Source organism: Tupaia chinensis, unplaced genomic scaffold (genome assembly GCF_000334495.1).
Source record: "Tupaia chinensis unplaced genomic scaffold, TupChi_1.0 Scaffold144991_2, whole genome shotgun sequence".
NCBI classification, from domain to species: domain Eukaryota; kingdom Metazoa; phylum Chordata; class Mammalia; order Scandentia; family Tupaiidae; genus Tupaia; species Tupaia belangeri.
Window position 1 is genome coordinate 1,615,422 of NW_006204851.1, and position 11,488 is coordinate 1,626,909.

The 11,488-nt window shown below is 39.3% G+C and overlaps 1 protein-coding gene across 1 annotated transcript in view; it reads right to left on the bottom strand.

The window, feature by feature from the left end:
- Positions 1-8,998, bottom strand: part of CAPN6 (calpain 6) — a 33,394-nt gene extending 24,396 nt beyond the window's left edge. Inside the window, exons 1-2 of the mRNA XM_006167733.3 lie at positions 8,913-8,998; positions 2,607-2,677 (exon numbers count right to left, since the gene is read on the bottom strand). Coding sequence (XP_006167795.1) covers positions 2,607-2,662 — 56 coding nt within the window. The 5' untranslated portion in view covers positions 2,663-2,677; positions 8,913-8,998. The remainder of the gene's footprint in view (positions 1-2,606; positions 2,678-8,912) is intronic.
- Positions 8,999-11,488: the final 2,490 nt, after the last annotated feature.

An 11,488-nucleotide genomic window follows, 5' to 3' on the forward strand; every position in this document is an offset into this window, starting at 1 on the left:
GACTGGTCAAACGTTGATAGAAAACCTTTTGGGTGGGAATGCCTACATTTTAGGGGCATGTAGTACATAAAGAATAGTAGACTGTGAGCCCAAACTTTCATGAGAGTACAGTTGTGGTCCCAAGTCTTACCAGACTTGCACAGTGAAATTGACCCAGTTTCTAGTAACAGGGAATTATAACCTCAGACTCTTTGTGTCTAAATTTTTTAATCAGAAAATCGAGGTTATCTACACTATTCCCCTTATACATAATGAGCTGGTTGGTGTAAAAGAAATTTTGAATACATTAAAAAGTGCTCCCAAAACAAGATAGACATTGAAGTCCTCTCATAACATGGCACAGAGTTGGACACACAGCCATTGTTCAGAAAATATACATTGAACAGATAAATGTCTTATGAAGAGAATCAGTGTTTATATGACAATTTATTGTTTGAAATGCACTTTTTACCATTTAGTTCATGTTTTCTTCATAGCAACCACACTTAGTAGATATAATTTGTGCCCTACATTTTGTATCTGCAGAAATGGCAGCTCAAAGAATCAGCAGCTAGAAATTGGCAGAGCCAACTCAAACCCAGGTCTGTGTAATGCAAGATTAGATGTGTGACTCTGCATCACACCACACTGCTTTTTTCAGTCACTGCTTTTTTAAAGAAAGGATTTTTTAGTTCAAATGAGAGAACCCTCCAAAGTAAACATGATACCCAACTTTGAGGCAGTTTGCCTAGAATTTATTGCCATGGTGGATATTAAAAGGGTTCTTTCTTTTCATGATTTAATGATCATGGGAGAATCCAAACCCTGCGTGTCTGAGGGTTCATCAGTAAATCCTCAGAAAATTTTTGGAAACCCAGAAATTTATATGTTGGGTTTGTCGTAAGTGACTTGCCATGTCCAAGCAGAGGAGTTTGGATAAGGTGATGTTCCTCCCTTACTGTCCACTGCACCTGATGGTGGTGAGGAAAGGAGAACCCTTAAGTTACAGACCTCATGTTAGGAAGTCGGTCCATAAAATAAAAGCTAGGGCATTGAATATAAACCAAAAAAACCTTTAGCCAACAAAGGGAATGTGTACATTTAAGTAAAAGAACCCTGTGGCTTGAAGACTAGTAGTATGGGTGATTGGGTGAGACAAAGTATGGGGTTTAGCACTGGGATAATGTTCTTGGGCAGTATTATTTGTATTCAGACCCACCACCTAGAGAAAGAATATGAAGAAGACCCTGTCTACCAAAGCAAGGGATTGGCGCATGACTAGAGTGTGGAAAGTGGGAACTGTCAAGGGACGTTGAGGGAGCCTGCCACATTGACTACACAGCTGCAGGTAAGAGAGGTAGCTTTTGCTACTCACTGGACTGGAAAGTTTGAGAGAGCTAAGCAAACATTTAGAGCAAAATCTCTTGCTTTTCCTACTGTGGTCAAAACCAGATTTTGCTCTAAAAATCTGGTAAAGGAAATCCAGTCTGTGGTTCACAAACCATTTTGGATTTTGGTGAGTTGGAGAGGAAGAGAGGACATTTAAAGGGAGAGAGATAGCATGACTCCTAGGACATTTTCCCTGTCTAGTTTCTCTTATTTCCCACTTTCCCCCTCGTTCTGTACTTGAGGCAAAAATTGGAGATAAAAGCAATTAAGCGTTTGCAGCTGAACTGAATACAGGAGTCTCAACTCTGCCCTGGTATAAAATAGTTCCACTTCAGCCACAGCACCCCCACCCCCATATCTGGGTGTGGTGTGGTGACAGATAAGGGGTTCAGATAGGAAGAAACAAAACATTCAGCATCCACATGTTTCCCAGAGACTGGTGCTTTCCCCATTTATGCTGGCAACATCATTGCTTAGTTCTATGGTACGCATCTACCAGGGAAGATACATGTGCGAGTGTGTGTGTGTGTGGTGTAGTATATATATATATATATATATATATATATATGTGTGTGTGTGTGTGTGGTGTGTGTGTGTGTGAGGATCCTGATACTGTGATTCACCCCCAACTTCAGCCTGTCCAGATCATGGGCATATGCATTCCTGGCATACTCAACAATTCTCTGGACAGGAACAGGTAGCCTTACCATGTGGGTCTGCCTTAGAGAGGGTGGAGTTTTACCATTCACCACATCTAGCCCCCAAATCTGACAAATTTAACTAAAATCCAGGACTCCTTAAGCTAAAACCAGGAAGACAAACCCATGAAACTTTCCATTTTAATGTTGTCTCTATGATATATTAATTAGCTTGATGATGGTAATTATTTCACCATGTATACCTATATCAAAACATCATATTGAACACCATAAATATATATAATTTTTTATTTGTCAATTATACCTCAATAAAGTTGAAGAAATAAACAGAATGGGAGGAAGGAAGGAATTCAGTCAACTTCTGAACTGGTTGATACAGTAAGCCATGTAAGTGCAATAGTGAACCAAGTAGAGTTATGATAAAGGAGGTCAAAAAGAAGACAGAAAGTGGGAAATAATGTTACCTGGGGACGTTTCCACACCACCTTCCCCGGAAGTAATCGGTTGTAGAAAAGAGAATCATTCTCAGGCAGAAAGGTGGGATCACAGAAAAGCCTACTGTCTTTGATGCATTCAAAATCCTGCTTCAGTTCCTGGTACTTCTGGTTTTTGAACAGCTTCAGAGGAGGGCCCATAGTGTGGAACTATGCCTAGAACGAGAAAAATTGTTTTTGAAGGGAAAACTTTTCAGCTCTTTAAAGGATTACCTGAGGTTAGTCCAAGGCAGTCAGATCAGTAACATCTTCCCAGAATTGTGCACTTATGGAATTAAAGGAAAAGTCACCAATTTCAGGGAAAGAAAGTCCAGGCTCTCCAGCTAATTAGCATGTGACTTTGGGTAAGGCACTTAACTATTTTTGGATCTCAGTTTCTTTATCTGCCAAATGGGTCAGACATAAGCCTAAACAATATCATTGGGAAAATAGATAATAAATGTGAAGATCATTAGTTCAATGTTAATAATTCTAATTTAAATGAAAATCAATATAATACAATTCTAAATTTGAAGATAAAGTGGAAAAAATCACTTTAACATATTCAATGGGTGCCCTGGAGAGCCACATACTTTGTGCAGGAGGGTAGAAGCAGTCCCTTTCAACTGGAAGTCCTTTTGCACAGTTCCTCCCCTTTTATCATTTGAAGAGCTTTGCATTTTTTACTACTGTTCAGGAAGGCTAAATTCAAGAAACAGAGCTCAGCAGATGGCCTCCAAAGACCAGGAAAGATAGAAAGATTGTATGGTCTTTCTTCTTCAAAGTCTAATATATAATCATTTGCCCATGATAAAAGGCAGATTTAGAAATTCAATTACACTAATTCAGTGGACTATAGATTTCTATCCCATAGCATTACACTGTTGCTTTTTTATTTCTTTAAAGAAAGAAAAAAGGAAAAAAAAAAGTCTCACATGACTAAACAGAGAATTAATATAGTGATTCTTTATGCAATGTCTGTAGGTCCCACACTCATACCCTTAACAACTCTGTTTTTTGAAGATAATTTGAAAGGCACATTTGGTTTTAAATAGCTTTGGGGTTGTAATAAAGTTTTCAATGCTTTCGCTTGATTCACAAAAATAGATTTGTAATGATTTAAATGATTCTCTCCAGACAGTCAATGCTAAACAAGAAGGGAGTTGTGAAATTAACATGGCATCATCTATTTCCAAAATACATTTTAAGGATAACTATCTATCAGTAGTCTATGTTCACAGAAGGGTTGAAACAAACAAACCTAAGATTCAAAATGCCTGCTAAGGAAATGGACAAAGCTTGCAAAGCAAAACAGAAAGAAATCGGCTACATTAGCACTCTAAGGATATTTGTGCAGTATATTTATGAGGTGGTTATTTTATAAAATGTAATATTAATCAGACCTCTCTACCAGCTCATATCATGTCCTTTTAGTATTACATTGAAACATCTCACTGAGTAACGGTGTCTCCCCATTTGAAAAGCATAAACATTTTTAAGTTTTTGCAGTGTTACTTGCAATATATGTACAACAATCTTACCCTCTCTCTGAATCCAAGGAATAAAATAAGATGCTGAAAATAATCACAATTTTTCCCTAGCCTTATTTATTGACAATTGTTTTTCAAATTGAGAGCGAGGGGACCCTGCAAAATACCTAAGTGCCTTCCGTCATCAGATTTAAGTCTACTCGTATGTTTTAAATATTAAAATGTATTTCATTCTATTTTAATGCCCAAATGGCATCAAAAATAATTTTCAGTTAAGCAGCATCAGACCCAACGCTAATGTTTGTCCAGATTCCTTTCTGGAACTTGTTACTAATGGACCCCAACTTTCATGTGTGCTCTAACTTAAAACAAACACTACTGTGTCTTTTGCTTTCCCTAGAAGGTTTGGTGAATTGCCAGATGCTGGGGACTGTAAATGTAAGATAGTCCAAGGCAATTAGAGTATTTGGTTTGCCAGAACCTCCTAGTCCCTGCACATTCTGGATAAATGGGTATTTCCTGTTCTTGGGAATGCTATCTACCCCAAAGTCAGTCAAATAGTGAGGCAGGCAAGAACCTGCGAAGGAAGTGTTGTTACAAAGAGGACCTGTTTACATACAGAAGCAGCATCAATTGAAAAAAAAATTGGATTTGATTTTTTTAAAACAATATGATACCAGCAGATTCTTTCAGAGACAGAATGTACAACTGGTAAGGACTGGTCAAACGTTGATAGAAAACCTTTTGGGTGGGAATGCCTACATTTTAGGGGCATGTAGTACATAAAGAATAGTAGACTGTGAGCCCAAACTTTCATGAGAGTACAGTTGTGGTCCCAAGTCTTACCAGACTTGCACAGTGAAATTGACCCAGTTTCTAGTAACAGGGAATTATAACCTCAGACTCTTTGTGTCTAAATTTTTTAATCAGAAAATCGAGATTTTCTACACTATTCCCCTTATACATAATGAGCTGGTTGGTGTAAAAGAAATTTTGAATACATTAAAAAGTGCTCCCAAAACAAGATAGACATTGAAGTCCTCTCATAACATGGCACAGAGTTGGACACACAGCCATTGTTCAGAAAATATACATTGAACAGATAAATGTCTTATGAAGAGAATCAGTGTTTATATGACAATTTATTGTTTGAAATGCACTTTTTACCATTTAGTTCATGTTTTCTTCATAGCAACCACACTTAGTAGATATAATTTGTGCCCTACATTTTGTATCTGCAGAAATGGCAGCTCAAAGAATCAGCAGCTAGAAATTGGCAGAGCCAACTCAAACCCAGGTCTGTGTAATGCAAGATTAGATGTGTGACTCTGCATCACACCACACTGCTTTTTTCAGTCACTGCTTTTTTAAAGAAAGGATTTTTTAGTTCAAATGAGAGAACCCTCCAAAGTAAACATGATACCCAACTTTGAGGCAGTTTGCCTAGAATTTATTGCCATGGTGGATATTAAAAGGGTTCTTTCTTTTCATGATTTAATGATCATGGGAGAATCCAAACCCTGCGTGTCTGAGGGTTCATCAGTAAATCCTCAGAAAATTTTTGGAAACCCAGAAATTTATATGTTGGGTTTGTCGTAAGTGACTTGCCATGTCCAAGCAGAGGAGTTTGGATAAGGTGATGTTCCTCCCTTACTGTCCACTGCACCTGATGGTGGTGAGGAAAGGAGAACCCTTAAGTTACAGACCTCATGTTAGGAAGTCGGTCCATAAAATAAAAGCTAGGGCATTGAATATAAACCAAAAAAACCTTTAGCCAACAAAGGGAATGTGTACATTTAAGTAAAAGAACCCTGTGGCTTGAAGACTAGTAGTATGGGTGATTGGGTGAGACAAAGTATGGGGTTTAGCACTGGGATAATGTTCTTGGGCAGTATTATTTGTATTCAGACCCACCACCTAGAGAAAGAATATGAAGAAGACCCTGTCTACCAAAGCAAGGGATTGGCGCATGACTAGAGTGTGGAAAGTGGGAACTGTCAAGGGACGTTGAGGGAGCCTGCCACATTGACTACACAGCTGCAGGTAAGAGAGGTAGCTTTTGCTACTCACTGGACTGGAAAGTTTGAGAGAGCTAAGCAAACATTTAGAGCAAAATCTCTTGCTTTTCCTACTGTGGTCAAAACCAGATTTTGCTCTAAAAATCTGGTAAAGGAAATCCAGTCTGTGGTTCACAAACCATTTTGGATTTTGGTGAGTTGGAGAGGAAGAGAGGACATTTAAAGGGAGAGAGATAGCATGACTCCTAGGACATTTTCCCTGTCTAGTTTCTCTTATTTCCCACTTTCCCCCTCGTTCTGTACTTGAGGCAAAAATTGGAGATAAAAGCAATTAAGCGTTTGCAGCTGAACTGAATACAGGAGTCTCAACTCTGCCCTGGTATAAAATAGTTCCACTTCAGCCACAGCACCCCCACCCCCATATCTGGGTGTGGTGTGGTGACAGATAAGGGGTTCAGATAGGAAGAAACAAAACATTCAGCATCCACATGTTTCCCAGAGACTGGTGCTTTCCCCATTTATGCTGGCAACATCATTGCTTAGTTCTATGGTACGCATCTACCAGGGAAGATACATGTGCGAGTGTGTGTGTGTGTGGTGATAGATAGATAGATAGATAGATATAGATATATATATATATATGATGGCTATTCAGATTTGAGCTGTTGGCCAGATATTCTGAGGCATGAAAAGGACTATAAAGATCCTCTGGTCCAATCCATTGTCTTCTATAAGACACACTGACTCGGCCCAGGGAGGAGACTCCATTCAAAGAAATTAAAAAGAAAGAGAAAGAAAGCACGATGTTCTCTAATTCAATTGTTGAACTCTACAAAAAAAATTCAAAATAAACAGTTAGGCGATCAAGGATCAAATCCCAAATGCAACCGTTCAGTATGATAACATCTCCATTCTTCAGTTTTCCCATAAGTACAATGGGAATATGATGGTTGCTCTGTCCACCTTGGATGTTACTGTGAGGATCAAGTGAAATTAAGTATATAAAAATACTTTTTGATTATTAAGGATAAGACTAACATAGGAAAGTTATATAGGAAACATTAGTTTTTAGCAAATTAAATCCTTTTTCTTTCCTTAGTGGAAACTGAGGAAATTTGATCACATGCTTTAAATAAGACATACATGGACATTTAAAAGCACAATATAAAATGGCTCCTTCACCATTCTCCACTCCTCCCTATTCCACCTCTCCTTTTTGGCTGGCTTGCCCTCTTGGCTGAATAAGCCCATCCGATAAGTCTAATTTTACAGACTTTCAAAATCTAATTCTGATTTTTGTACAAATTACACTGGAAGGACCCTTAGAAATCATTTAGTTCATCTTCTTTCTTTTACTATAAGGTGAGGGGACTTACCCAAGGTTACATAGTTATTGACAGAGCTGGCACTAAAACCAGGACCTCTAGACTCTTCAACACAATTATAAAAAAAAAAAATGGGGTGGGGGAGCATGCACATGCATAACTTTAAGCAAGATATCACTTTTGAAAATTCTCACTGTCTTTCTCCTGCAAGAATGCACTTAGGAGTTTTGTTTTTTAATCACTAGCTGTCAGAAGGTGAGATGATTTCAAATCAAGGCTAATCAAAGAAACACTGTTTTGGGGTCACAAAGGGGCTTTTTCTGTTTTTAATTTAAGAACTGAAAACTCCCAAGGATATGGAAAGCTTGCTTTTTAACCTATTCCTGACCACATAAGTATTTAGGCTTTTCCTTAGGCTGCTAGGGACTCTAAGGACAAATAAAGAATGAGAACGCTATTCAAATCCAAAGTATTCACACACACTTGCACACATACACATGTGTATGAGCACACACACAAACTGCCAGAAGAATGAGTTAATTAGCAGTCCCCAAAGAATTTTTTTGTTGTTGTTTATTACTTCAGAACATAAAGTATCCTTAATTTCAAAAAAAAGATTAGCAAATGAAGCATTAGACAAACTTCAATAAAACATCAATTCAAACCAAGATGCTTTATTCTGAAGCCAGAAGTGACTGTTGGGACAGCAAAACGTGTTGAATTCTCCTATATGCTCTTCACCAAATACTCATATGACTATTGTTTCAACTGCAATGTGCTGCTTTTTTTTTTCCCCTCCCCACCACCTGCAGCCATTTCAGGTCTAATATCCCACTTAAGCCCCTAGAAAAGTGTAGTCAGGGTGGGGGACAAATCCCCAATTGCAAAACAAAGTTTAAACCAAAGCTAGAGTCAGAGGGGGAACAAAATCAGGCTGGAGGCTGAAAACAGAATAGCTAAGATCAACCTGTCACTGGGGCACAAGGGTCTCCAGCTGCACAGACATGGAGTTAAGACTGCTGAGTTGCCATTCTCTTCTGTGCAACAGCACACAGCCAGCCTGTGCACCCAACTGCCAGGGCTAATAGGACTGTTGCACACAGTGTGGCTCTAAGATTTTGCCTGAATTTCAATAATTTGCTCAGCAGTACCTAGAATGGAGCCCTGACAGTTATCAAGGCTTTTTCTCTTCACATCCCCCCTTCTAGATTTGTCCTTGATTTCCAGGTGGTACAGATAGCAGAAGGCAAAAGGACGTGCACACACACACGCACATGCACACACACACACACACACACACACACACAGATACACACTTGCCCAGATATTCCAAGTCTCATTGCCAGACAACCACAATCTTCCCATACACATCCAAAAATAACCAAGAATAGAAATTCCATTATTTTTCAAGTTTCTAAACTGTTATTAATGCATACACATTTGATCCAGACAAACCATAAAATAATAGCTGCTCTGTTTTGATTAACTATAAAGCTGAAGTTTCTTCACTTCTCTTAGACACTAAGTTATGCAGCAAAGAAAACTCCAAGATAAGTTTGCAAAGACCCTATTAACTCACCTGAGTTCTCCCAGGAGCCTTGTTTGCTGGTGCAGTTGCTCACCCCCACTGCCTCTGCTCTCAGCCAGTTAACCTCACTAAGTCTGTTCAGTCAGTTCGGCTGAACAAAGATTCTGGCTTTCTTAACCTGAAAACTATTTGGGCTGTACCAAGCTCTGCTCACAGGGGGAGGTGCCTTGCAGCAACTTCAGGAGACTTTGCCCCGCCCAGCAGTCAGAAACTGATCCTGAGTCATGAGGAAAATCTGGAAGGCGCCCCTTGCCAGATGTTCAGACGGGATGCCCACTCCAGATCCACCCACCAGCAAACTGGAAAGCCAAGAAAGCCACGTTTGTAAGTTCTTTCTGTTCCAAGGAGAAATAGGATTTCCAGGGATGGATCTGATAGATTTCTGACTTTTCTGTCCCCGGGTTCATACTACAGACATGCTCCATCGAGAAAGGACATGGAGAGTAAAATTTTGACATGTTGGCAAAATTCTTGTGGGCTAGGCTGCCCATGTGGCCCCCATCAGCAGATCATCAGCAGGTCTGATATTGAGGAGGACTTCAGCAAGTGAGTGGGAGTGAAGAGCAGTTAATGGGGTACAGAGAACTAAAGGTGACTTTGTTAAACAGCAGGTAACATTTGGCCAAGGACAGAGAGAAGAGAGAATTAAGAGGGAAGTGAATGGAGTTTGATGCTATGGAAGCTTCAAGAAGTTTAATTTCTAGCAATGGGAATATAGAGATTCTGCCAAGCAGTGTGAGTTGAAAAGCAGAGTAAATAATTACATTTGCTCTGCAAGGCCAACCGAGGACCTTCAGTGAGGTGCCCTGACTCTTCTAAAAACATCCTAGTCAAGGTCCCGCTTCCTTTGCCTTGAGACCTTCATTGGAACACAATTCCAGGGACATGATTCTCAGGCTTTTTTGCTTTGTCTTTACAAACAAGCTGTAAAGACTCCTAACATGTCATTTCCCAACTCTCCTGACCAGTTCATTGTTAACCTTTGAACCTGAAATTACCACCTTCCCTTAACCCTGCACCAACCCTCCTTCTGGTAAGCTGAAGATCTAAGAGATTTGGAGGGGGGCTGGGGGGAGAGCAAGTGAGCACAAGTAAGCAAGGCAGAGTCTAACAAGGAAAGAAGTAAAAGGCAATTCCATCCTTGCAGCTCTTCACTCGCTGGCCCTGTACTAACATATTCACGAAACAGGTCTCAGTATTTTGATAACTCTGGTATCTGAGGCTGGCAGTTCCCTACAACTACTACTATGCCTTCCATATCAATATAGAAATTGAGCTAGAGGTAAAGTGCAATACAAAATGCTAGAGCTCAGGAGAATGAGTGTTTTCAGTATTGGCACCCAAGACAGATTCATGTTGCAGTGGGAATGTGTTGCTTAAGAGAAGCCAGATCCCACATGAAGACCACAGTCCAAACCTCTGCCCTGGTCCACCTGAAATGTGCTAGGCACATACATGTGCAGGGTCTAATGGACTGGAAGACTGGAGGAAGGGGATCATAGCATGGTCAGACACTATGGATGGTCTCTCTCTCTCCCTCACATTGTACATGCATGTGCTCTGTCATAAATAAAGAAATAAAATGTTAAATATTGGCAATCAATTTGACTCAAGAGTAAAAGACTTCTCAAGCAAGTATCCCCCATGTTGAGAATTTCGGCTTTGAGACCAAGGGAGGATGTTTTGTCTACCTCATCTTCTTCATTATCTTTTCCATCTCCATAATTTTCAAAGTAGTAGGAAATCATAGAATCTGATAAATATATAGAACTTTAGAGGCCATATTTACCCTCCTGCTCAAGGCAGAAATACCTTGTTGGTAATTTGGATAACTTGTCCCTCTGTAAATCAACATATTCCATATTGGGCATTGCCTAATTGTTAAAAAAACATCTTCCTTAGGTTAAGAAAAAGTTAACTCTGGGGCCAGGAGGTGATGTATAAATTGAGGTACTGGACTCTTACATGGTCAACTGTGGCTCGAGTCCTGGACCTGGTGGCTTGCTTCCTCACTTTCTCTCTCTCTCTCTGGTGAGTGCACATACCTGACAGCAAATTTAAAAAATAATAATAATAAATAAAATTAAATAAATATTTATTGTAAAAAAGACAAAATTAGCTTCACACATACTATTTCCAATTCCTTTTTCAAATGGCAGTCCTTTAAAATAGCTGCTATCATCTTACCTTAAGTCATTAGTCTTCTGGAATAAATATCCTCAGTTTTTTTTTTTTAAACCATGCCTCACAGGACATGGTTTCTAACTCTTTTACTCTTCTGGTAGCCTATTGAGCATAAACTACTCACTGTGTAGCTTGTAGCTTAATTAAAACACTCTGTTTCTTGCATGATTCTGTATTTGTACAATTGACCTTTACCTTAACCTAGATGTTGGGCTTGCATTCATCCTCAAAAAACTGTTGCCTTGCTTATTTCAATCTGTTCCCTTATCATTTTTCTGGATCTTGAGTCTCTCATCTAGAATATCATTCTCTATGTCAGTGTTTCTCAACTTGTTTTTCGTTACCACACCCCTAAAAGGCCTTTTTATGCATTTCTTCTACTA